Genomic DNA, 27,979 nt, shown 5'->3' on the forward strand with positions numbered 1-27,979 from the left:
GATCTCGCTCCCCTCCACGCCGGGCACTGAGGTCGTGGTGTTTGGAGATGAGATGATCCTGTCTCTCCACAGGATGAAAGAGGGCAAACTTCCCCCCAGGCAGGCAGCATCTGACAGACCTCAATTAGACCCATGTAGACACCCACATGAGTTTCCCAACCTATTTGTCATTGCAGTAAACTCTGCGTGCCTCTTACCTAGGAGGTGACTTAATTCACCAATGGATTTGTTAGTGATGCTTTATGGAAAAATAAGAGAAGTCGAAGGTTACCATGGAAAGTGTTTTCACTAACAACCCAAACCACAGGCTTGCCTGAGTTCAGATGCAAAAACAGCAGATGCCTTGAGCCTATTTATGGGTAATGTTGCCCAACCAAAGGGGCTCTAACCAAGGCAATTGAAGTTCATTAGTTCTGCTTTCTGAGGAACAGATAAGTCAGCCTGTTGCTGTAAAGAGGAATTCCATTATGTTAATTATGGCCCAAGAGGAAGCCCTTCATCTTGAGAGCAGCAGCAGTAAGAAAAACACTGCTTTGCAAGCACCTGCTCCACCTCTGTCCTGAGTCACCTTCAGCCAAGGATTTTCATTAGGTGGCAACAAGCATGTCCTCACATAACGCTGCATAAGTGTGTCATTTGCTTCTCATTATACAGTGCAGTCAGCACATGTGAGCAAAGTCATTTTTAATCCATCCTTTCTACCCTGATTCTGCCGCCAGATAGGTCACGCTGTAATTGTGCTTCAAAGACTTCATGATGAGCGTTTGGGAACTGGATTCTGGGGCAGTGGGTGGAATCCCTGCATTAACCTCTGGCTGCACAAAGCGAACACACACCCCTAACTACTGAGAGACGTGGCACCAGCCCTGTGGCCAGCCCCAGTCCTGCAATTAGTGATGTCTTGATGCACATCAGCCAACCTGTGATGCTGCACGGAGCAAGGCTCAAGACAGGGACATGTTGTCAAGACAGGAAACGTTGCAGAGCAAGATCTTAACATCAGTTTTGATTGAAGACCTGGGTTCTGAGCAAAGTTACTGCTCATCCAGCCACTCCCTCCGACACTTTAATTGCAGGCATCATCAGTGTGATGGACACATAGCAGCTACAGAGTGGTCCAACACTGCATCTCTGTAGGTTGTTATGGAGCTGAGGAAGGGCAAGAATCAGCAGGGAAACGTTTCCTCTCCTGCCAAGGATTTCCAGAGAGCTCACAGGCAGGACACAGCTTCTCAGCGAAGAGCAATTCAGCAGGGAACAGGGCCAGTGCCAGAGGAGGTGGGGAAAGCTGCACTGCTCCTGCTTGGGTAGGCAAACAAGGCAGGAGTGAAAAGGCACCAATTGAGTGCTCGGCTCCAAGTGCGGTTCAAAGGGTATTTAAAGAGAAAAGTCTACAAACAATTTAAACTGCCATAAAAATAGAACTGCAGCCAAAGGTAGAGCTCCAGGGCCAAAGCCTCTGTGTTTTGCTTGCACTCTCTTCACTGGCTCAACATTTAATTCAGCCTCTTCCCCTTGCTCCTGCAGCCTTGCATAGGAAGAGGAGAGTGGGCAGGTTGGAGACAATTCCAGGAACATGCTGTTCTTCCCTCCTCATCCTGCCAGCAGCCACTCTGCACTGGAAAAAGCTCATGAAACACAACAGGAGAGGTTAGGTACAGGGCTTCTGAAATGCACCCTTAGATGTACTTAGTGTTAAATCACAGAATCATTTTTAAGAGCCTACAAAAGGCTGGATTTAGATCCCTGGAAGTGGAAGCAATGTTGCAGGAGAGGGGTTGGGACAGGCAAAGAATGAACCATTTCCACCATCCACTAGTCCTGACCAGTTTCCTTTTAAAGCTCCAAGTAGGATGGGGTGGAACCTTGAACTGTGCAGAATAGGATGCTTTGCTTACAGGAGGCTGGAAGGCAGCTGGGGTCAAAGCAGCAGATAGATGGGTGCCAAATGGGGTTTAGGTCTTTGCAGTTGTAGTTATGGAGCCTCTTAGGATCATCTTGGCACAGCTAAAAGAAACTCCCATTCTCCAACAGGCCCACAGGAAGAATCTTGCTGAGAGACACCTTTAGTATCACTTTCAGAGGGATTTTGGTCCTGTGTACTTCAGGCCTGTATTTTGGTACAACCCTGGGGTCTCAGGAGACATCTCTGTCCTATCCCTCTTAAAACTTGCTGCATCCCCTGAGAAGACCACCCTCCCTGAGCCTCAGATACAATTACATAAAGGAGAGATGAGGCAAAAGGAGTCACTAAGTGGAAACCTTTTTTTTAAAGAACCTGATGCCTAAAATCAAAGTTGGGGTAAGAAAGCACAAAAGAATGAACACAGGCAAGAGGTTAAAGATCCTTGTGAAGGTACCATTGACATGATGCAGGTTATAGGGAATGATGGGACTGAACAAGGCGGGAGAGCTCCTATATCTCCCTTGGGACAATACCTGCAGAAGTAGCCCACCCTTGGGAAAGCCCTTATTTAACAGGAAGTGGCCTGGTCCTGTCCCCTGGGACTCCTCGCCCCAAGCTCCCAGCCAGCACAATTCAAAGCTTCTACCAAAGCACGAAAGCGGCATCCTGCTCTTTGGAGCTGCTCCCAAAATAACCCCATTGGCATCAGAGAGAAGCGCACTCAGAGCCTTGCCTGGACACGTGTCTAAAAACTTCCATAAATAGCTCTTGCTTCCCCTTTGAAAAGCACTGCGGCTCCCAGTGCCTCACAGGAACTCTGTTTCTGCTCAGAGAAGCCACAAACTAAGTGAGCAGCCCAGAACTGATCCATGAGCACATCTGGACTAGCTGAGACCGGCCTTATGGAGAAAGGAAAAAATAGATTTTAAACAGCATATGTCAAATCCAGGGACCTTTATTTCTCTGGAATGGAAAGAATTTGCCAGCCTGGACAAAAAACTGCAGGCAGCGATTGTACATTCTTTCAAATAAAAAAGAAGAACACACACACACACACACAAGAGTTTGGCTCCATAAATTTCTGTCATAAGAAAAAACTTTGAATTGTACACCAAGCTTTTTACAAAGCATCAATGTTACGATGTTTTACCGTGCTCTATCACATTCGCGGCCATTTACACAGAATACATCATACCAAATGCTACATCGGCTTAAAGACAGCTTTCAAAATTAGTATTAAAAAGATACAAAGGCATGTTGGCTTTCATTTGGGTTTTTTATTAAGACATGGGAGTTTTCTTGGTTTGTTTTCCTAAGGAAGTCACTAAAAAAATATAATAACTTAATTCATAAGGACAAGATTGGTTAAAATCCAGCCTTGCTTGCGTGGCAGCCTTCTGAGCTCGTACCTCTGTTGCTTCCATTAGTCTAACTGCAGGCTGCAGAGGTGTCCTGCGGGGTCTCAGCCTGCACTCCACATCTGTCCATGCTCTCAGTTACTGGTTTTGTTCAGAGTTTTCATCGTGGCCAGGAAATATTCCCAGCCAACCGCTGAAAGCGCTCGCTCTTCAGCCAAACGGGGGACTTCAATCTGGGCCAATTTCACATGGGTTCAGCCCTTTGTCTTTTGCCTCTTTGTACATCCTTTGGAAGTCTTTAAAACGAGGGGCACAGCCTAACCTGGCCTCCCCAAAGTGCATGCGTCCCGTGAAAAGGAAGTCTCCATCTCCTGGCTTCACCCCACATTCCAGCAGGGTCTTTATTTGTCCTCGCCAGTTCCCACTCTCCCCTGTGAGCTGGAAGACTTTGCTCTTCTGCCTGTACAGTTTGTTGACACCAACGTGGATTATGGATTCCTGCTCCTCTGCCTCATTTGTTACATCCTGAATGGAGCCTCTGATCACTGGAAACAGAAAAAGGACATAAGGAAGGATTACTCAACTCTAGAACCTCGTTTTTCCAGAATAATTCTGGTCCAAATTCAGCCCCATGCAACCAGGCGGTCCAAGGGGAACTGATTTCACTACAGCAGCCCCAGTTTTGGTCCTTTGCTTTTATCAGTAACCTCCAGGATATATTTCTATTTGTTACAGTTCATATTTGTAACCTGCCCAGCAAAGGGCACACACATATTAAACACAAAAATAACTGCTTCAGAAAAATAGCATCAATCATGATAAAGAGTTCTAACAACAAGATACATGGTTAAATCTCCCTGGCAACGTACTTTCTGTTCTTCACCCATTACAGATACCAGCTAATATTAATTCCCCCTTTAAAAAGAGAAGCACGGAATATTGAAACTTTTGGTCTTTCTTTCTGAGTCTGTTTTAGGGCAGCAAGTAAAAGCCTCTCCTAGATGCACCCAGGTCTCTGAACTTCTACTTCCATTGTGGTTGCTGGGTCAATTCTCTGTCCACCCCGGGGAACACAGAATGACCCAGGGTGGACAGAGAAGTGCTGGCTGGGCAGCATGGTTTTGAGGTCCTTCACACCATGTCCTCCTCCCCTTCCCATGCACACAGCTCCTTTAGACCATATTCTCCACTTGTGGAAGTTGCCAAGTGTAAGTAGGTGTCTATCAGTGTTCATGGATGTCACCTTCAAGTGAGCCACCCAAGGGAGAAGGGAGCAATAACTCACCAAAATCACTAGTGCAGACAGCCAAGAGGACCTCAGTGTCACTGCATGGTCGGCAGGGAGCTGGAGAGAAAGGGGAAGGATTAGCAAAGGATTAGATGGTGGTAAATAAATAAACCAGTATTTAAAGTAACCAAAACCCGGACACACACATACACGACACAAGGACAAGTGGTCCAAAGCCCTGTCAGGCATCACTAACACGACAAAAAACGGAGGCTCACCCTGGCCCCTGTGAGATGCTTGTACTTAAGCAGGAATATGGATCTCTTTAACACTCCTGCTGGGATATATCATCCAGCAAATGCCCCCCTACTCGCTGCGCTTATGCACAATCTATTTTGATGCTGGGTGCATTTGCAGCATGCTCTGCTCTAAATTCAAAGCTCTCAAAGGCTTTGAAGACCATGTGCCTTTCAAACTCTGATGGCAATGCTTCTTTCTTACAATTTCTACCAAGTGCTGTTGGGCTATTTCACAGCCATTTAGTCTATCACCACATCAAAGATCCAGGAGGTTACGGAGTGGGGGAGGCAAAGAGGGGAGGGGGAAAAAAAAAACCCCAGCGCATGTGTTTGAGGGCGTTGAGGCAAAGCGGAAACTCGAGCCGGTATCTGCTAGAGCTCAAGCAGCACAAAGACCATTTCCTGTACTGCTGGAAACATTTGGATATCTGCACTAATCTAATCAATGCAAGAATGTGGCTCCTCTTTGTACTCAGCCAGCGATTTCTGAGGAGAAGGTACTGTAAGTCGCAGTACAGATGTTTCTATAATACCCTGTTGAGCTGAGGAATTTGCTTACTATCAGGGTCTGCCCTGCCCAGCGGTGCTAATTAAGTCTGTCCACTGGTGGCCCAAGGATCAGAGCCACGTCCTTGGCTTGATGTCATCTCGAAGCAGCACTTGCACATCACACAGGAAAAGGAAAACCCACCGAGCGTGCTGCTCTGCCTGGATCAGCGCAGGCACAGGCTGCGGCAAAGCAGGGCTCACGCTGGCGATGAGGCGAGGCAGCGGAGATACGGCGTATTCATCACACAGCCCACCATCAAACCCCAAGCTGAAGCTACCGCGCTTCTCCCCACCCCCCCAAAAAATGTAGGTTTTGAACCTCAACATCTGAAAACACTTAGTTACCAGATTCCCAAATAGTCCCACCCTTCCTCTCACCCCCACCCAGAGAAGTTTATCCATTGCACTAAATAGATTTAAAGTAGTCTAAACAACACATAGTTGATGCCTACGACACTCGGCTATTAGCCTTCCTCTGTTAGACAACACAAGCCATTCTTTAAACGTAAGACATGGCAAATCTCTTATTTTTTCCAAGGTCCCAGAAAGGCAGTGATCCAGAAAGAAGGATTATTGAACCAAATCCACCAGATCTGCTCCAGTCAGATGATTAATACAGTGTAACACACATTCTCTTTAATCCTATTAAACAGCAAAATGCACATTTCTGGTCAGGGATATTTGAAGGAATAATTCAAGAAGCTTAAAAAGCTCCAAAAGAAGAGACAAGGAATAGACAAAATAGTTTTGCTGAAGCATCTGGATCAACTGGGCATTTCTATTTAGCCAAGTCTGAATGCCTCTAGGGCCTTTAGCAAACAAGTCAGCCTTTACTGCCCTTCTCCCCCCCCCCCCCCCAAGCATTTCAGCTCTCTTTTCTGTAAAAAGTTTGGAAGCTGTTTAATATCATGAGAAATACAGAGCCAGGCAAAGTCCGGACATAACCGGAGTACTATAATAAATTCAGTCTGAAGATATTTTTAGACTCAATAGGTTTTGATAGGTGGCTAGACCAAATATTAGTCACATAACATCCTACTATGGAATTGTTTCATCCATGACACTTCCAAATTCACCCAGAGCAAATGCCTCCCTCTGCCCAAATCAGGACCTGAGTTAGAACAACCAAATGGAGAGAACCAACATCCCAGCACGAATCCTACAGCATTTTCACATGGACAGAAGCTCTATAACAAAGCACAGCTGATGGATGCCCTCAAAATCCACAGCTGCATTTCAGATAGTTTCTTCGGCAAAGATCTAATAATAAAAAGACATCTCAGTCTTTTTAAGTCTGAGTGAAAACAGTCTCGGTTTAGATCAGACATCTCTGTAGTTCGTCCAACCCCATCAGAAAATTGAAATGACTAAGCCATTTTTGTTCTCAGAAGGAGTGCAGCACAAGCAAGAGCATTTAAGATGAAAAGCAAAACACTTTAAAAGTGGTTCCCCTTCCATTTAAACGACTGACACCATAATAAATCAAATTAACAGATCCCCGCATACACACAGAACCAAACAATTTTAATTGTGGACTCTAGGCAAAATCCTGCATCCTTTTTAAATGCAAAAGGAAATTAAAAGTGCTCAGAGTTGCTCACACTAGATCATTACTTATAACCTGCTTCAGATCCATGCTGACTCACAGCAGTTTGGTGGCATGCAAGCTTATTTAACAACCATTTACCACCACCCATCACTGCAATACCAAACATATGAAGAACAGAAATCCTTTTCTGTGGAACAACTCCCACATCTGTATTCACAGAGTATCAAATATATCTTGCAAGTGGCAAAACCAAGGTATGCAAGCACAGATGGAAAGCGGGTCGTGAAGGATTACTTTCGAGGTAAATGGACCATTAAAAAGCAAATAACGTTCACTCGCTACAACCAAAGCTTCATTCCTACACAGCCTCAGAAAAGAAACAAAATCTTTAGGGGGAGGCAATGCCTGCACTTTCTTTTGAATCGCAGCCATTAAGGAATCTGTGTGTTGATGCCACAAGTCAGTGATTTTAGCTGCAGTTCAGCAGTCCATCATCCTAGGACCTGCAGGTGTTTTCCTTCATCAGCAGGTCAAAACAACACACACACCTCAGGATAAAATGGGAAGCATCCTTAGAACTAAAAGAAAGAAAACCAAAAGCAGCACTTCACTCATGTACAGCGGGTAAAGATGTTCATGTGCTGGGCAAGCAGGCCCAGTTACTAAACAAGATGCTGTGTTTGTTGGATGCCCGACTCCCCAGGGATGTCGAGGTCTGCCCAGGTTCTCACATCCAAAAGCAAGCCTGTGAACTTGCAACAACAGTATCAACGTCAGCTGCTCTAATTCCTTTAAACTCGATAAGCCAAAGAGCCTTAATTCATACAGCAGCAGGGGAAGGGTGAAAAAAAAGAGAGAGAAAAGCAACTTTTTATTGAAGCCCTCTAAAGCCCAGATGCCTATAACTCAACTCCACCGCCGGTGGCATAAAGCCTGCATTGTGCACGTCGGCTGCCGACTCTCCTGGGAATGCCTTTGATGGATTTTGACAGTATCCTGACCTGAAGTAACCTGAGGCAGCCCTCTCCCTCCACCCCCCAGTCCCGTGCCTCCAAAGGCCTCTCTATTCACCTCCCCGCAGAGGGAGATGTAATTACATCATTCCTCACAAGCCAGCAGTCATGTCCCAGCTGCTTTGAGCGATTTGCCCTCTGAACCTGATGTTACCGAGGGGGACATGGTGATACTAACAATAGACTGCACTTGTTGGCCAACAGCTTTGTCAAACCCTTTGCTGGAGGTTGCTGGTCCTCTCCACAGGGAGGCAGAAATGCTCAGGAAGAGAGGGACATGCCCCAAGGAGATGCCATGAGCTCCAGAAGGTCCCAGCTAAACCAGCATGGAGGAGTTGAGTTGTCTAGAAAGGATTTACTGTGAGGGTGCTGAGGCGCTGGCACAGGGTGCCCAGAGAAGCTGTGGCTGCCCCATCCCTGGCAGTGCTCAAGGCCAGGTTGAACAGGGCTTGGAGCAGCTTGCTCTAGTAGAAAGCGTCCCTGCCTATGGCAGGGGGCTCAAACTGGATGAGCTTTAAGGTCCCTTCAACCCAAACCATTCTGTGATTCTAACACTGGGGATGGATTTAAGTGCACCGTTACTGCTGCATTTTAGCATGAGTCTCCTCTGCCTCGAAAGCTGTGGGTAGGTGTTGCCATCCCCTCTCAGCACACACACAGAGAGCTCCAGTCCTTCCTCCTTTGGTTTGTGACATTTGCACGCAATCCCTCTATCCTCTGAAACCAGGAGATGGGGGTTATTTGAAGGGCAATCGTCATGGTTTAGGATGACAGCTCTCTGCAGGACACGTTCAAAGTGAGACGTATTGGCTCTGGCTGCAGGCGTCACAGAAACCACATGAATGGGCCTGATCTTTTGAAGCATTTGTGTTTCAAAAGCCACTCATGGTTACAACTGACCTTACCTTACCCCAAACCCAGCTTCCAGCCCATAAGGAAGAAGTCTTCTCTGTCTGTCCTGAATTCTCTGAACATGCTTCCCAACCTCATAGCTATCAAGAAGGCCACATGAATGAGGCTGCGGGTCTCTACGCACTGTCCCAAAGCTTCACAAACTGAGCCCAAAAGCCCTTCTCCATTCACCCTGTCTCTGGGTAGGCTCTGCTGAACATACATCACGGCTCTGGCAGCACGCACAGGAAGAGAGACGCCCTTTAAGCAGAAGTGAAAATGTTGAACACAAAGCAATTGCAGAAAACCGCTTTACCGAGGAATACCCTTTGGTTTTATTGAGCAGCCTGCATACGTGTGCGGTGTGGTAGAGGTGTGGATGGTGGGGGAGGCAAACAGAGCTGGTTTATCTGTGCTTCCAGTTTCCGTGGCATACATCACCCACACGTCAGTGTTTCTGAATAACCCTTTGAAGAGCAGTCAGGGCTTTTAAGTCTCAAAAGCTATTGAGGAGGCCCGGGCAGGGCTGGGGCATTACTTTCTGTTAGTTCTAAGTTTAAATCTTTTGACTAAAACAAACAGTCTTTTCTCTTGCATGCTCAGCAGAAGACATCAAACGGTTCTTGTCACAGACCAGGTTGATTTAAGCTAAGCCAGCCTGTACTGCAGCACCTCAAGCTGTACCAGCACGGGGCCACAGCAGCCCCGTCTCCCAGATGAAAGCTCTGAGGCTGACATCAGCATTAATTCATATGGAACCAAAAAAAATAACCACCCACAGCCTTCAAATTCTTGCTGGCAGCTCTGTAATTGCAACCGCCCTGGAAAGGGCATCATAGGATGAGTCTCCTTCCTGGAAACACGGAGCGCAGACTTCCGAGAGCAGATCATAAAAATAGAGACGTGGTTTCTCCAGTGATGGTGCATTTCTCAACCCTTTTTTCTAAGGCCTAAGTAGAAATTACTATGTCTTCACTGGATCAGTGACTTAGCTGGGAGAAAAGAGTTTAAGGGCAAGTGTATGTGCATGAAAAAAGTATCTTGCCCTGATCCTACTTCAACTAATTAAAAGTAGAATAAATCCTTGTAATTATTTGTGCCTCAGTTTGCTCAGGCTTCCTGGCTGAAGAGGCAACACTTCTGCCATGAAACAAACCTCTCACAGCTCATATCCCAAGCAAAGACCTGCCACTTTGCTCTGGAGGTGGACAAGAATTTGACAACCGCTCTGGTTGTCAAGGCATCTCCTTTCTAGATACACCCCCAACTTTCCTCACCCCTTCAGAAAGCTCTTCCTGAGCAAACCAAAATAGCATTCAACCTCAACACTCATAACCCCCACACCGAAACACCACCTAAACTACATCAATGCATCTCCAGTTTAAAATGAACTTGTTAGCTGGAGCTCAGGGCAGCAGAGCAGCATCCAGCACACCTGCATTTAACACAATACCTGCAGCCATGTAGGGAGGGAAAACACGGCCAGATGACACAGAGCATCTCTGCAGCTGGGCTGGAGGTTACTGACACCCAGTCACAACACACAGAGGAGCTCTCTCATCACTCTTTCTGTTTTACAAGGTTTTCCTGTCTTTGGATGGGATAGGATTACATGGCTTTCTGCAAGCACTGCACTTTTTCCAGCCTGTCCGTAGGAAAACGCCAAGTCAGGGAGCAAACACGAGAGCTGGACTTGTGCTGCTCCCAGCCCCTTGGCTCAATAAGCCTCAGACACAGGATCCAAAGGGATTGTGCTTCTTCGTTGAATAGAAAGTTAATGCTATGAATAACATAGAGAGTTTAGTGCTCTTCTGAAGGCAGAAGAATTCATCCTCATGTTTGCTAGGAAGTTCATCTGAGCCCCTATGCTGAGCAGAAAAGGCAGCTCAGAACAAGGATCACGAGCAAAGACACAAAACTCAAAGACTCCCTTCTTCTACAGCCAAAACACAGGCAGGACTTGGTACAGGACAAGATGGTGATTCAGCAGCTGGACCAAAATCATGATGCTGCAATGGACATTCTCCCCTGACCTCTTCATGTGAAGCAGGGATATTTTACCTCTTCAGAAAAGAACGTGTCAACTCCAGCTCCTTGCCTTGGCTCATTTCTAACGTTCAGTTCAACTTGCACATGTGCACAAGTTTCCAGAAGTAACTCGGAAAATACAGACCCTGGCCAAGAACAATTTAAACCTGCAAATAAGTTTAATGAAATGCAGACTTTCATATGCTGGGGCATGGACTGTGCCAAGAGAATTGAGTTAATACCACTTCCTTCCTGCAAAGAAAGGATAAAAAAAGCATACTGTAAACCTCACCATTAGAGATGCGATGACCTTTGTGTTCTGAGGAATGTGAAGACAAGAGACCATAAACTAGAAATTTATCTGTTCACAGAAATGTCTTCCAAGAGGGTATTAAAGCCCTTAAGTGCCAAAGAAGACTATTTTTGTAATCAGGGTGAGGAAGAGATCTGGTCCTACGCAAGCTCCATTTGCAACAGTTTTCAAAATGAAACTTGGCTCAGCAGCTACAGAGCACGTAAGGATCCGCTGGGATTGCAGAGTCAATGCCTTTTTGCTGTTCCAAGATGCAGCACCCCTTCTAACAAATGAGCTGAAAGGTCAGCTAGAAACACAAACAGCCATTTGTTTAAAAATGTAAAATAAGGAATGAAAAAAGGCACAGAGCAGTTTTTACTCAAGCAGCATTAGACACATGAAACTCTACCTCCAGGCCCATGCAAGAGCTCCATTAACCCAGGAGACATTATGAGGAGTGTCACATCTTCGAGACACTTCTTTTTATCCCACCTCCTCTGGGCTGTGTATGGCTCCATCAGGGAAAAATACTGCCTGTCCTGGACACCACCTCTCTACTGCCATATGCAGCCAACAGGCAGACCTCAGTCTCTATCAGATCCCAACTCTGCTGATCCCAGAGCAGTGTTCAAAGAGCAGTGCTGGGCTCTGGGCTCCGACAGTGCTGTGACAAACCCTGCAACTGGGGTGGGCAGCAACGTAATAGTAACAGGAGCAGTGCCAGCTCCCAGCCGAGCTCCTACACTTACCCATTGCATCACCAGCTCTATAAAAATCTGCCGTTAGAGTCAAGTCTGCAACGTATCGTGTCCAAAAAGCCCTGCTCAGCAGATCAGGCTTGCAGGAAAATTCCTTCTGTCTGGATTGCAGCAGCAGAGAGTGAGTGCAGAAAACAAGAAGTGTCTCTACAACTGTGCTAGTCCACGTTTCTCTGCAAGCAGCATCTGTAATCATCTGCTTTCATTCCCCCCCTTCCTAACTGCAATTAAAGAGAAAAGCAGTCAGTAAGGTAACTGCTGGGAATTCCTCCTGCTGTATGTGCACAAGACACCAATATAAAGCCATAAAAAATACATCTATTTGCTTATCTCACAGAAAACACCCCTCTCCTTCCTCAAACCTACCGCTGCTGCCCAAGGTGGATCAGGAATGGGAAGCGCTGGGCAGGCACAAGGATTGACAAATTGCTGGAAGTTGGAGGTGCCTCCAAAGGTTTGAGGGACTCCTCGATCTCTCCTCAGTCCTTTTGACAGGGGAAGAGCTGAGCCTTTCCTGGCTGCCCCAGGAGAACCTGCCAGCACAGGCAGCATCACACCTCCATGCTGCTCATCCACCGCCCGGCAGCACAGCACCAAAGCAAGTATTTCTACCGAGTCAAAAAGCAGAGATTTATGGCTTGGCTCATCCCCTCCTAAAATTCACTCAGAAAAGGCTTCTTTTTCCTTTTACAGAAAATGTCATTCCAAAGCCTTGTAAAAGCATGCACTAATCGGACCTAGGAAAACACCAAGCTACAAAGAGAGTTTTGATGTCTTGTTTGGTTTTGTCTCCGATAGCTAACAAAACACTCGGCCAAGATGTCACACAGGGCAGCAAATGAAAAGTAAGGTGTTTTGTACTCCTGAGCCCTGGGGAAGCTATGCAGACAGGCACATGGCTCTGGTGCCAGAGCTTCCCTCTGCCCCTGCCAGGGCTATGGGAAAGGCTGGAGCCAGCACCTACTACCAGGCTGGAAACCTGCCAGGAACACAAAGCCTTCCCTCCCTCCCCACCACTCTCCTTTTCGGTCCGGTCCATTAATGCCTCCTGTGGAGCAGGGGAATAGAATTAAGTAACAAGGGTCTGGTTAAAGTTAAACCCTGAGAGCGCAGTAATGACAGATCAAAGATTAAGTGAGTCTTGAAAAAAAAAAGAAAGCAAGAAAAAGCAGCCAATCTGCACTCCCATCCACACAGGTCCTCCCCCCTGTTTCTAGAAATCAAACTCTTTTTGCTGTGGGAGAGCTCTGAAGGAACAAGGGCAGTTTTCATTATAAAACTGTGTTTATTTGATCAGCCTGTTCTTGAGGAGGACTGTGAAGGGCTCTCATGCAGCAAGATCCTCAGTGCTGGAACACTGTCCAGTTAACCCCCCAGAAAGTTAAATAAGGTTTTCCATGTCATCCATGCACAACAGGAAAAGCTTTAAGATATACACACCTTTTCTTTAACAGCATGCATTTCTTTGTTATATTAAGATGATTCACCTGTTCTACAGAAGCTTGGACCTTTTCCTTTTAGATTTCTCACATCCACTCATACATAGATGAAGTCGGTGTAAAGCTCCTCACAGTACTAGTGGGGCAGACTTACATCCTATACAAACAGGGATGATCCTAGGGAGTTTAAGGCAACAGAAAGCCAGGCTCCATGCGCATATCAGCACTAATGATCACTACAAGTCTCCCAGCAAGCAGGGCTTCAAACCAGAAGTGCCACAGAGCTTATGCCTGTTGCAGGAATCAATGGCCAAATCCCATACAGAATCATCGAGTTTTGGTTGGAAGGGACCTTAAAGCTCCTCCAGTTCCAAACCCCTGCCACGAGCAGGGACACCTTCCACTAGAGCAGGTTGCTCCAAGCCCCATCCAACCTGGCCTTGAACGCAGCCAGGGATGGGGCAGCCACAATACAGGAGTTGGAACAGTGCAGAAAGACGCCTGAGGAGTGCTCATATAGCTTGTACCAAACAAATCCTTCCACAAATCTGAACCAGCAGCAGAAGCTCATGCTGGATCAAAGCTGTGTGTCATATGGCAGCAGCTTTTTTAACCCAGGATGAAGCCGCCCAAGGTCAGATTTAACATCTCACAGCTTTGGGTCCAGGGTAGCTTCCAAGTATCGTGCAATATTACAGCGCATATGATGGCTTTTAGAGCAGATGAAGGTGAAAGAGATTTGATGTCATGCAAATTAAGCCCCTAACACAGGGAAAAACTTGGCCCATGTTTTTCAGTAAGTCTCTTATTCCTCTGGGAAGGTGGGGGGTGGGAAGAGGAATGCGGTTCCCCGCCCTCCCATCCCTTCTTTAACTACAGCCTCAGGAATTAGCAAACTAAACACTTTTGCAGAGCAAGCACAGAGCATTATTAAAGACTGCCAAGCAACTCCGTTGGATTGCAAATCTGTTTGTGGGACGATCTTCTGCAGCACATAAAGGTCAGAGCAACGCAGAGCCCCAGCTGTCCAGACAATACACCTGACTGCTTATTGGTTTTGACTGCCCACTGAGTTGAGAAATAAGTTAATGGCATTCGTGGCCAGTCTAGCAAAAATAAGCTATTTTCTTGCCCCCTCTCCCCTGCAGCTGTGTATTTATCATTGCAGCTCCATTGTCACCCCCTTTGCCCACTGCAAAACCAACTCTGGTCCTGGCAACATCAAAAGACAAGCAGGGCCAGAGGAGACTGTTGTCAAACTTGTTTTCTTGGGGGGAGGAGATTAAATTAGGGCATCCTAATATTTGGGGGCTTTTTTTAGGTGAAGGCTTCTCAGTTCAACACTTTTCACCTTACTGAGGCTCAGAGCCCCAAAACATCGCCCTTGCTCAATTTAGTAACATGAAGAGCGTGAGTGTTCCTCAAGCACCAGAACGGCACTTTGAAATCATTTCACACAGGAAGAAACTCAAACAACTTTCCTCTCAAACTCTCACTCCTCTCCCCAGCCAATCAATCATTCGCAGCAGATCTGACCGCTTTTGGCACATGAAGAAAAAGAGCAGGTTTCTAGCTCCTCAAAATTAATCCCACTCCAGGCCCTGTTGTACAGCAGCCAGCCTGATCAATTTAGATGTTGACTCATGACAGCCAGTTCAGTGATATACCCTCAAAAACTAGCTTAAAATGTGCTTTGTCAGAGATAAAAAGGCTTCGTGATCGCTGTTTACTCTTCTGTCAAAAGTCACTTTGTATCTGGTTTTGTATCATCATTTACTATGGGAAAATACATGGAAGTTACTACAGAAGATCCTCCTGCAAGGAGGATGAGCACACAAAGAACTACTCAGAAAACAACATCTCCTCAAGCAGGAGTGTCAAAATGGTCGCTTACAAGGCGAATAATTGATGTGTATTTTGAACAACTGCATTAAAGGCTGTTTTCTGGTGGTTTCCTCTTAAAACTTGCTGATGATCTTTTAGAGAGAGAAAAAGCACATAAATTAACAGCAAATTAGTTGTGCTGGTGAGCCTACCTTACATGCCACCCAGACAATGTGTGCTCAGACTTATAGGACAGATCCCTCATCTCTGCTTTGCTGCTCGTTATGCATTTCACCAGCAAATCTTTACAGGAGGAGCACATATCAGTTCTGGTCTGTGCAAATTGAAGCAGACCACATTTGATGTTTTCCCCATTTCTCTGATGGCAGGGGGTGCATTGGAACACACAGCCCTGCCAACCCTGCAACACAGAGCAGTGCTCCCACCCCTGCCACCGCCCCAGCGCGATGCCACCATCTCAGATGGTCACAATGACTCAAGCAGAACCTGCGCTGAGCATAAAGGTCATGGGGACTTTCAGTTTAAGTGTTCCAAGCCTCTTTCCATCCACCACCTCTTCTGCTAATGGTGGAGATGCAGGGATGACTGGGGTTTCCATGCTGCAATACTGGGGAGACAGCGGGCACACCAGCCACAGCTTCCCGATCAGTGGCCTCTGGGACAAAAAGCAAGAACATTTCCACTCCAAAATGAAGTGGAAAATACTCCAGTCCATCTGCTGCTTCGGGCTACAAAGCTTTACAGCACATTCACTCTCCAATAAAGAAAAGAAACATGGGAATATGGGAGCCACCAGGGGAAGGCATGACATTAGGAGCCGACAGACTGCAATGACAACTGCACTCAGGGAGGATACCTGCAGAGAGGTGGCAGAGTGGTGCCCCACCTCTGCCAAACCCAAACTGCAGTAAAGATCAAAAGTTAAGAGGGGTGCTTCAAAAACCATTCATTGGTAGAAACACCAGCATAGCCCAAATACTTCTGAGCTTTCTTAATTTCCAAGCTGTTTTCTCAGGCCAGTGAATTAACAGCATTCAGGAAATAGCCGGATACTGTTCTTAATTAGTTAACTGGCTTTATCCAGTTTTGCCTTGTTTTTCAGGTACCCACCCAAGTGCTGGACCTCCTATCTGTTAATATTCTCAGCCAGGTACCCAGCATTAATAAAGAAAACGTATAAAACAGCTACTAGAACCTGCACTAAGCTGGTAGATGCCATCAAGATAAAGGGACATTTTTGTTAAAGTTTGACTTCTTTACTGCACAAAAGCGGGTGGGCAATGAAAGAGCTTCCAATTTACCCCTTGAGCTCTAATAACCAAATTACAGACATCTCTGTGAGTGTGCAATGGGAAAAGCAAAACACACAGCTTACATAGAGCTGGATCCAGCACCTGGACACAACACTTGAAACACAGACTTTAGGTAAGAAAACAATGGTTGGTTGGGGTGGGGAGGGGGAAGGATTGACCTTCCTCTCCAAAACGTTTAGTCGAACCTACTGGTTCTTGTTGCAGGCTACTTGAGCAGAAGCTGAAGAACTTAAAAAGCAAATTACTCTCGGGGACCTTCACACTTTTCATAGGAATTTAATCCAAGCAGCTTGCTGTGCTGCAAGGCAGACCTAGACCAGACACATGTTCCACTAGAACTGAGAAACTCATGTGGGTCATCACTTTCAAAAACCTCTAGGAACTATATGGCCAAGTGACACTTTTGCTGTCTACTTGCCAGTACAGGCAGTAGAGCAAAGAGCCAGGGTGTTTTCTTCCAGCACAAGCAGCAAAGATTAGAATCAACCCAATTCAACAACTTCAACAAGTTCTGCTGCTTCTCAAATGGCCTTTGGCCAAAATGTCACAGTGCTTCAGTACTTCAGCTGGGCAAACACCAAGGCTTGCTGGCAAGCATGAGCTGAAGTTAATGGACCATCAGTGTGGATGGGAATCACATAGAGGTGCAATGCAAAACCTAATCTGAAATCAAAAGTACTTTCAGTCATCCATCACTTTGGGTATCGATAGGAGAACACACCCATTAAGGCATCTGAATTGTCAAGGTGACCCTTCTTAGGGACTACTCACATTAACTGGTGACAAGCACTGCAGCATGCTTGCCTTCACCCACCTTAAAACACTACAAACCCCCAGAAATGTGCTTTTTGGCTTGCTACTATCACAGTAAAAACCTTCCCATACCAAATTTCAGCAGTCTGCACTAAAACCTACCAGTACACTACAAGTACCTCCTACAGTTAGGGAAGTCTTAAGAGAATATGATAAAGCAGACTTAGAGCCCAGAAAAGGGTTAAATCCCCAAAATCTGGGAAATTGTGAGACTTCGCTGTGTCATTCAACCTTCCCAAGCAAAGGGGAAGGCCAATTCTGAACCTGTTCTGTCTTCTACTGAATTATTTGCTAGACTCTGATTAAGTGGGAAAGAATGACTGTAAACTAATAAAACTTGAGGTTTTCTAATTAAACCACAGGCACCCTGCCAAGCATTGTTGATTTGTTGATGCACCCTTCAATGTCAGGACTCCGAGGACACAACAGGTCATTAAAGTATTAAACAGATGACTTATACTCTTTAATCAGAGCTCCCATGCCAGGTTAGGAAGGGAGAGTAAATTCAAGGGCAGAGTACAATAAGTATCACCAGGAAACAAGCACACCAATTAGGGAAAGCAGAGAGAAGTTGTTAGCAAGTAGTTATTGCACAAGGAAAGGGCTGGATTACTGAGCCCAGCACACCTGGGTCTTTTACTATAGTCATCTGCCTAACTCTGCGCCCTTAAGGAAACAGAGCAATATCGGTGATCTTCGGTCCTTTGCCAGCAAGTGCTGCAAGTGCAAAGTGAGATCAGGAAGAGTGTGAGCTTCCTCCTCTGCCCAGCCCTGCCTGCACAGCTCAGCCCCCATCTGCAACAGCATCTCGCGCCTTTGTCATCTCTTAATATGCACTGCCAGCTCTGCTGAGCTCTGTCAAACTGCAACCGACATGAGCAGGCTTGTTTTTCCAGTGTGCAACTGCCAAAAACCACTGTAAGTCACACTTGAGAGCAAGGAACAGAAGTACAGTTGGAGAGACATGCAGAACCTTAAATCCAGTTTTCAGCTTCTTTAAGGTCAGCACTTGCATCTGGCTTGAGCCTCTTCCCTGATGAAGGAATCACCAGTGATTTCAGTCAATGGGCTGTAAACTTCCCCTCCAACCGAACAGCTCCGTAAAGGGCATTTCTTTGGAGGTTTCACACAGTAACTAGAAGCAGCTCCAGAAGAAAGAAGGTCCACGAACGGCAGAGAGCCCTAGATGTATTGCTCTATGGAAGCCTCACAAGGCAGCTATTTGGCAGTTTCCCCAGACATATAGATATTTATAGGAGAATAAAAGCGCTCATCTGACTGAGTAGTGGAACGAGTCATGTATGGCATTTCCATCGTGTTTTCACCCCCCGCTGCCCCACCCCAGTCTGGAGATCCAAAAAAAGGCAAGAGAAATCATTTAAAATACAATAGAGATCCCTAGTTTGCCCCAAAGGCTCTGCTGATGAACTATTAAAAAGCTTCTTCTGTCCAAACAAGACCCTTGGAGCACGAAGCAGATAGCCTACCACATTGTTTCATAAGACAGCACTGAAATTCAACCAGTGTCTGTTACAGCTGAAAATACAGCAGTCACAGAAAAAGTGATTTAATATGCCTATCAAAGAGGAAGGCTGTAATTAGATGCAGTCCTCAGTCTGACTTCGGAAAGTCTCTGAAAAACGGTCCCATCAGCTTTAAACATCTCCCCAAGATTTTACATGGAACGAAGTTCTAAAAACACAGCAGTTTGTGCTGCCTTGGCATGTAAAGTATGGCAGCAGCAAGTCCTCAGGATTTTAGCACAGCTTGGGAGAAACCATATCTACGTGCAAACTAAAACCAGTAGTGGCAGGCAGGATTTCTCATGTTTTGTTTTACTATATGCGAAAACAATTTCAACTTTTGGGGGAAAATAGGTAAATATAGCTCTTTTCTTGGTAAGTTTAAGTCACTTATCACTACCCTGCCTGCGTCTCCATTCTCAGCTTGTCAAAGAAAGGAGGACTGAATCTGGGAACATTCTCCAAATAACTGATTAAACAATGTATTTAATGTCTTCGACAATGGAATTTTACTACATAGCTAACATTCTGCACAGCATATTCATCTTTGCAGAAATGATCTTACTGGGAAAACAGCTCTGCAGCAGACCCCCTACTTCTTTTGCAGCACTGGTAAAACATAGAAGCAGAGAAGTCTACTTAAAACACAGAACACTCAATAGTAAGCTACAAGTTGCATACACAGTAAGAGCAAAGAAGACAACTTCCATATTTTAATATTTGTGTTTATAGGTTTTTTTGTTTTAATGGCAAACACGCCATCTATCAGTTACTGGGGTTACTGCATTAGCCCTTAGCCAAGCTCCTCCTTGCTAAGAGCAGCTCATCTCAGACGAACTAAGATCTGTACAACAAAAAGCAGCCACACCTGAATTGGTGTGCCAACACCTAAATGCTAACAGGGTGGCGAGTACACACAAATATACAAACTTCTAAACCCAGAATCCTGTTGTGGAAGGGAGAGAATGGGACTCGGCTCTGCCATCACTAACCCTGAAAAAGGAGGAGGGATGCAATGCCTGGAAGATGCAGGTGCAGTTTAATTAAGCCACACTGCTGCTTACCAAGTATGAACTCAGGCAAAGCATATGGCATCACTACCACAGAATCTACAGACAGCCTAAGTATGGTGTTTTAGGCTCACTTCACACTGGGTTTTACCTGGGGTCAGCGCTGGGAGGACTCTTCTCCCTGCAGCAGGGCTGCCTTCACTCCCTACCATTTCAAAAGGGAAATCTGGCTGCCACTACAGCCTTCCCCCTTAAAATACCTAAACCCTGAAACCTCCCTTAGTCATCTGGGACATTCCTTAGGCTATTCTGGACATTTCCCCTCCTTGGTTTTGGGGATAAAAGCTAGAGGCAATGCTGAATGGAAATGCATGAACCAGATACACCCATCTAAAGATAATTCCCCCCCCCCCCCCCCCCCCCAAATGCTTGTTTTTCTTCTTCTCAAGCCATTTAATCGATTAGCACAATTAGGTTACACCTAGAGCTATTGTTCCCAAATGGTATTTAGCTTGCTATTTGGTATCAGACTTTAAAGGCTTTGTAAGCTCTTTCAGTTTGTCCACTCCCCCTTCCTACAAGCTTTTCATTGGTGTAAAACTCCTCCCTACAAAACTTGCTTTTTGTAATGGTTGAGAAAAGACAACACTGGCATTGTAAAAGTATTGTCATGGTGTTGAAGAGCTCTGCCACGGTACAGTAAGGCTCAAGAGTGTAATAAGCAGAGCTGAGGAAGGAACACACCGTTTTCCTTGTTAAAAAAAAAGCAGCAATAATTAGGTCAGCAAGTAGCAGTAGTTGCAGAGGGACAAAAAAACCCACGGAAAAGGAGTTCCTCCTTGTTTCAATGTTTATTATTCAAAACATGCAGCGGGGTCTTAAAAACTGAGTAAAAAAGTAGTTAGAAAACTGTTACAGCAAGGCTCGGAAGCCCAGTTCACACTGGAGTTCAGTGCAGGGTAAAGCCAGCTCCTGTGATTCACCCCACGCCTGCAAAGGGAGAATCATTCACCATGTCACCCTTAACAAATCATTTGGAAGGCAGCCTATGCTACCAGCTTCCAAAAAACAACAGCAAAAAGAAAACAGAAGAAAATTAATTCTTCCGCAATAGCCTGTTTATAAAACATGTCCTTAAAAGCACATGAAATTCAGACCCAACACTTCCCCACTCACTCCCTCAGCCATCTGTTATGCATCCAATATAGCACGTGAAAATACAACCAGTATCCCACAACTCACCAGAAACTGTGTGCAAATCAGATGCTACCCCCTTGCTCATCAATTCGTACTGGAAGCCTGTAATCTTCCTGCTAATGTCCTGCTGAGGAGTGGCCTCAATAAACAGGCCCCCCTGATCATAGCCGAAGCAATACACTTTACTGGGGCTGCGATCTCCATCTTGGACCAAGAGTTTCAGTTCTCCAGTTTTTTCCAAATAAATATTTGCTCCTGCAGAGTCCTTGAAGGGCTTTATGCAAACAGTCAAATGTTTGTAAGAGGCAGGTGAAGTATTGGGCCGCAGGTTGACTATGAGTGCTCCCGTGGGATACATCCACTCTATTGACCCTTCAGAACAGCGGAGGTAGACCTGTTCAACATCCTTCTTGTGAGACTCGTGAGTTAAGCCACTGGGGGAAGAAAGAAAGAGAAAGTTAGAGAAATGAGAGCACTGGTAACGTGACTGTCATAACCTCAAACCTTCAAAGACCCACATCAACAAACGCAGGAAACCTATGACACTATTGAGTATTTGCCCATCCTGCTCAGCAGCACTCAGAAGTGCTTGTCTCCTTTCCAAGACTTCAACCTTAACATTAGGAGACAATCTTAAATCATCTCCCAGAAGAAAAAGTCAATCCACTCGTAACTGACTTCAAAATGAAATAGGATATAAGCACATGATCAAAAGCAATTCAATTACTACAGCCTCAGTTACTGCCCATCAGCTGAGCTGTGGCAAATGACTTGGTGCATACTAAGTAAAGCACGTACACCTGAACTCCCTTCCTGGTGGCTTAAACCAGCACCCTCTCCAGCTTCACAGATCAGACTCCACCTTTTTTTCTAAGTACTTTGTTCCCCTTCCAAGTCTATATTCCCAATGGATCTGAAACTGGGAAGGATGCCAAGCTCACCCTGTGAACTAGAGCAAAGGGATGTTCTGGGTGCTGCTGATAGCCTCTGCCCCAGCTGGGCAGCCCCAGTCTCCAAACTGGGAGGTAAGAAAAGAAGACACTACACTTCTCAGTCATAGCTGGGGAAGCATCGAACTATGTTGCTTTCTTTAACATTCCTGTTCCCTCTATTCTCCCCAGTTAGGTTTAAGTTTAGCTTTTCATTTTATTGCCCAGCTTTGATGGGCTGCAAGCAGACACACAGCTATGGACATTCAGCAAAAAAGAGAACATGTGCCCTCTCACTGTTGCTGGGGCACAGGGCCACCATCAGTCCTGTGCCCTTACGAGCACCATGGCAAAGAATTAACAGCCTTTTTGAGAGCTGGTGATCACAGAAATGGGATAGGAAGACAACACAGGGATCCCAGGACCAACTGCTAGTGAAAGGAAATCAAACTGCCATGCTTGGGCAGGATGCCTAGTAAAGCCCCATGAGTTGTCTGCCAACAGGCTAAACTGGGGACATCTCTAAACAACTGTTTGCTGCCTGTCACTTGATGCTGGACCAACCCCACAGGTTCTTTATCCAGAGTGACTCAAAGCACTACTAGGACACTGCACACTGTAGGCACTCCAGTTAAAAGAAAAAGTTGTGGGGAGCCTGGTTTATTGGTTCCAGTATTTGGGCAATTAGGCAAAACCCTTTGGTCCCAGTCCCTGTCCTGTCACAAACCTATTACGCGAGCAAGGGCAAATCACTTCACTACCAAGCTTGTTTCTCCTCCTACCCTTTGTGCACCTAGTTTCCAAACATAGAATCATAGAATCACAGAACAGTTAGGGTTGGAAAGGGCCTTAAGATCATCCAGTTCCAATCCCCCTGCCATGGGCAGGGACACCTCACACTAAAACCATCTCACCCAAGGCCTCGTCCAACCTGGTCTTGAACACTGACAGGGATGGAGCATTCACAACTTTTCTGGGCAACCCATTCCAGTGCCTCACCACCCTAACAGGAAAGAATTTCCTCCTTGTATCAAATCTAAACTTCCCCTGTTTAAGTTTTAACCCATCAGCCCTTGTCCTGTCAGTACAGCCCCTAATGAAGAGTCCCTCCCCATCATAAGCATCTTTTACTCTCTGTGAAGCACCACTCAAAACGGGACTCTTCAACACAGCTCACGGGTCTGCTTTGCAATACTTCAGAGAACTTCACGACATTCCCACTTGTAGGCGGATGAACCAAGACAAGAAAAAAAAAAAGTTACTGAAAAGGATGAAGTAACTCGTCTGAGGTTGCACAGGAAACCTGTGGCGAAGAATGTATTTTAGTGTAGTGCAAGTAATGACAACAACTTCTGGTTTCTCCACAGAAACCTCCAAATACACAGCTCCCCACCCCAAAGATATATTCAGGTGCTGAGCCTGGTTTAAATTCAAGTCAGCATTTAGAAAGTAACAAGAAGCCATGCGTAAAAGAAGGGGGGGGAAGCCATATGGTTTGCATTTACTGTTGATGTGACTCATTATTGTGAGTGTCAGTGTGACCCATTCGATAGAGGTTACATGAGGAAGCTCAGAAAAAAAAGTCATATTTAATAACAATGGTGCCTGCAAACATGTGCTTTTGAACTATCTTGAAAGCCACATCAAGAACACAGATGAGGAGAAAAGAGGGACAAGTTTTTGACCTTTAGTCTCTTGCCCTCAGATTCAGTAGTACTTGACACATTCAGGAAACTTAACGTGCAATGGGATATTTCAAGTTGACTGTAAATCCACATCTGGTCCACAAACCCGGTTTCACCACAGCATGCACACGGTGCCACTCAACAGAAAACACAGAAGTCTGTTTATGCGCAAGCAGTGAGTCAGTAAAAGTCAAGAGTGTAAAGCTTATCCCTCAGCAAAGGGGCAAAAAACTACCCTCACTCATCACTCGCTCCTTCTCAAGATATTGAAACAAGCAGCAGAGGTTTTGCAGGACTTACACTGGCAAATTCCATGCTGAAGCCTGAGTGGTTAAACACAAGGAAGATACCAGGGGCAAAACTGAACTCCTGCAGTGAAACTGCTCTTGCAAGTGATCCCAGCAACACTGAGGCACTGAATTTCTGCCAGGGAAAAAAGCTTTAACATTCATTTTGTTCAAACATTCATGCTGTTCAAACAAAACCAGGGTGGACTCTGAAATTATCTTCTGAAAGCCAATTATATCCCACAGGCAAGAGTGATGCCATTAGACAGATACATCAAGCACAAGTACCTGCACACATTAAGCCTTGTAATAAAGGATGACTCAAAAGCAGATTTCAAAATACATGCTCACATTACTTAACAGCAACCACCATCATCCAGTAAAACCTGTCACTTTGCTTTCTGTCCAAATGACTTGTCACCACATTGAGGGACTGTTTAGCATCACATTTAGTGTTCACTGCCAGTCTTCAGATACACCACATCCATAAAATAAGGGAGGTCCAGGAGCCCCCCTCCTCACCCCCAAGCTCATTTGAGTTCTGTTTTTTTAAGTACATGGCATGGAGATAGGGCAGCTCCTTCATGGTTACAGTGATGGATGAGCAATCCATCCTCCCTTTCAAATCTGTGCTGTTTATTGGAACTTACTTCTACAACAAGCACTACTTCCTCATACCAGTCCATGAGGACATCCTGACTCACTGCATTTGTCTTCTCATTCTTCTCCCTTTCTGTGGTTTCAGCCATCCCCCTGTGTCTGCCATGGAAGATCTATTATGGTATCAGTGCAATAAACTGTTATGCTGCAACAGGTGTTATTTAAAGAAAAAGGGAGCAGGAGGAATATCCACACTGTCTACTTCAGCTATTTACTTTATTTATTCTATTACAGATGCTCTGAAGAGCCCTAGAAATACCCACTTCCTCCCAGCAGCCCTCTGCGAACACAGGGAACTTTTGCTCCTAACTCCAAATCCATCTAGGGAGCATCCAGACTTCCCCAGAACCGCCACTGGTGCAGAGGGTGAGATGGATGGACAAAAGCAGCCACATCAGAGCTGAATTCTTGCTCCTACAGTCTACAGCGAAAACCACCAGACCAGCATATTCTTAGTGTGTCACTGAAATGCTCTTGCCCAAAGCATCGAGAGGTCATTGCAGCATAAAAACCTGAAGTTACAGCAACAGTAATAACCAGACACACAACACTGTGAAGTTTCTGCTTTCTTCTGGACAAAGCTTTCCTGGAAGCTCTCTGCCAAGCTGTTTAAGATGCTGCTATGGCCTACTGAGTGTACTTAAATTGCAGGTGTCAAGCTGTGCATTGCATCAGATTTCCTTGGAAGTGTGGGGTATCTACAGGAATCCCAGAGAAGCTCTTCATCCTGCTCCAGGATATAAGCTTGTCATTTCTCCACAAGCTAAAGGGGGGGGGGGGAAATCATATCCAGAATATTCTAAGATTGTTGCTTTTAATATAGATATGTATACAAAAGGTGAGAAAACACCTTCAGGTTTATTGTAGGAGGTAGCTGGACTCTCAAATCTGCCAGCACAAGAACTTCACTGTGGGAACAAAGACTACATTTTGGCATTCCAGTTCGTAGGGCTTTCAAAGTGAGTTGAGGTAAAAAAACATCACATGACTTCAAAACACTATATTCCACATAAAAATCCTTTCTGACCCATAAAGCTATTAGTACTCACATTGAAATATTTAATTAGAGGGTATTTTACTGGTACATCAAATTACCTTTCCTTCCTTCTCCACTGCTTGCCTTTCAGGACAAAGCAGATGCTATTAAACAGCCTCAGGAGCACCAGCATTGCTGACAACACCTGTTTGCTACCAGTAAGACCAAAGCCAGCCTGGTTTACTCTTGACTCTTGTCCACCCGGGCTCTGGGACTACCTCACTCAAGTGAAACCACCCAGACTGAACTGTGTAGGAAGGCAGCTTGTCCTTCCCTGTGCCCCCTTCCCTGTGCCTCCAACAGCATCATCATGGAGTCATCACCACTTTGCTCACCAGAGCAACAGCAGGTGAGTCAGTCCAAGCTTGTACCATCAGTTCATCCCAAACTCGGTCACAGAAAATGCATCGCCCCCTTAGCTGATATGGGAGGCATTGCTTATTCCAGCCCTGCTCAGATGGCATGGGCAGACACTGCTTGCTCGAAGAAAACAGGACAAAAATAAGAAAGAAACAGGACAAGACTTGTCATCATCCCTTTAAAAAACATGCTGTGGCACCATGTGGTAAGGTCCTGGTAAGTATATGCAGCTGGGATGCTTAGGGATGAAAGCAGGTACAGCTTTCAGGCTTGTGGGGGGCTATGTGATGGTTGCTAAAGTAAAATGACACAATTAGGAGTTTGCCACAGAAATAATACGGTTTGGTCCCAATTGAACAGACTCACCTTCAGGAGGATTCACTGTGATTAGCTACACATCAGTTGTAAAGAGTCAAGAAAAGTTCAGAAAAGAATTAAATACTAAGCATCTGTACATTTTGGACAGTGACAGATAAGAAATTACTACGGTGAAAGTCAATCCAGCTGTTTCCCTTCCATGACTTCTCCCTACACCAAAATACCTTACCGATACAGGCTGACTAAAGGTTTATTCTAAAGCAAGTCAGATTTAAGCAGAACATTAGAGTCCAAACGTTTTACGCTGCGAGGACAGAAAGCCGAGCCCAGCAACACCTGCCTGTTAGCAGAGTCGCTTCTTTAAAAGTAAGAACAGTGGAGGAGGTCACAGACCCAACCACACACGCTAAACTTATTACAAGCAATTAAAGGCAAGATAATTTGGGAGATAAACACTTGAGAACTGGAGAGGTTTCACAACCCGTGTAATTAGAATAAATCAAGAGCGAAGCCGCTGTGCCAGCCCCCGCTCCCAGGGCTCACCATCATCTCCATACCCTCCGCGGGACGGAGTGCGGGATGATGACCCCATCCCGGGAGCAGGGGTGACACCAGGCGGGGGGGGGGGGGGGGGTGCGAGGCTGCGGCGGCATCGCTCCGCAGGTGCAGCGCACCCGGGGGCCGGCCCCAGCGAGCCGCGGCAGCCGGAGAAGCCACTGCAGAGAGCCGGGGCCGGCGGACGCGCAGCCGGAGCCTGTCCGCTCCCACTGATTCCCCGGGCGCGGCCGCCGGAGAAGATGGTCGCGGGGAGAAACTTCTCCGCGGCGGACATGGCACCGCCCTCCTCCTCCTCCTCTTCCCCAGCCCCCCGAGCCGCGCTGCCGGGCGGGGGGAACCCAGCCCGCCCCGGCCCCTCCATCCCTCCCGCAGTCACTGTCCCCCGCCCCTCCGCGGCCAGCGGCGCCGGCTCCGCGGGGCAGCGCGGGGAGGCAGAGCCGCGCCAGCCCCTTCCCCGAGTGCCGGCCGGGCACCGCGGCTCCCCGCGCCGCTCCGCAGCGGGAGGGCTCTCCCTTTTGTGTTCGGCACCAACTTCTTCCCCCGGCGGGGCGGGGATGGACGTGGCAGCCCCCGCTCGCCCCCCTAAGCCCCCCATTGCGGCGGGGTCCCCTCCTCACCTCCCCTTCCAGTTGCACAGGTCGCTGGAGTACTGAGCCGCGGCGCCCAGCAGCAGCCGCAGCCCCAGGAGCAGCGGCAGGAGCCCGGCGGCCGGGGCGCTCCGCATGGTCCCCCCCGGCCCGGTGCGAATGCGGTGCAAGGCGGCGCGGAGCGATGCAGCGGCGGGAGCTCGCCTACATGGCAGAGAACGGAGCAACTACCCCATGCCCGCTTCCACGCTGCGCCGCTCCGACTCAGCTCTGAAGTTCGCAGGAGCGGGCTGCGGGCTCCAGCTGAGGGGCGGGGAGCGGCCCTGCCTCCCCGGGCCGCCCGCGGGGACCCGGCTCCGCCCTCCCCGCCCGTCCCTCCTCCCTCCTCGGCGGGGCCGGCCCTTGCTGCAAAACACGGCACCGGATCGAGAGCTGCGGCTGCCCCGTGAGCACGGCTCGGCTCGGTTCGGACACCGCCGGAGCGCCCCCTGGCCCGTCCCGTCCCGTCCCGTCCCCCAGCGCACGGGGCAGCGGTGATGGCCGGC

The 27,979-nt window shown here is 46.8% G+C and overlaps 1 protein-coding gene across 1 annotated transcript; it reads right to left on the reverse strand.

The window, feature by feature from the left end:
- Window positions 1-2,845: 2,845 nt before the first annotated feature.
- Window positions 2,846-27,762, reverse strand: METRNL (meteorin like, glial cell differentiation regulator). Its single transcript, XM_062639877.1, has 4 exons — window positions 27,465-27,762; window positions 21,060-21,448; window positions 4,550-4,609; window positions 2,846-3,809 (listed from the first exon to the last, which is right to left on the reverse strand). Exons 1-4 carry the CDS (start codon window positions 27,569-27,571, stop codon window positions 3,493-3,495), a joined length of 873 nt encoding a protein of 290 aa, XP_062495861.1. The 5' UTR covers window positions 27,572-27,762; the 3' UTR covers window positions 2,846-3,492.
- Between the last annotated feature and the right edge of the window lie 217 nt (window positions 27,763-27,979).

The sequence above is a fragment of the Pezoporus occidentalis genome, unplaced genomic scaffold, assembly GCF_034315485.1.
Source record: "Pezoporus occidentalis ecotype Australia unplaced genomic scaffold, CSIRO_AGI_Poc_V1 ctg62, whole genome shotgun sequence".
NCBI lineage: Eukaryota > Metazoa > Chordata > Aves > Psittaciformes > Psittacidae > Pezoporus > Pezoporus occidentalis.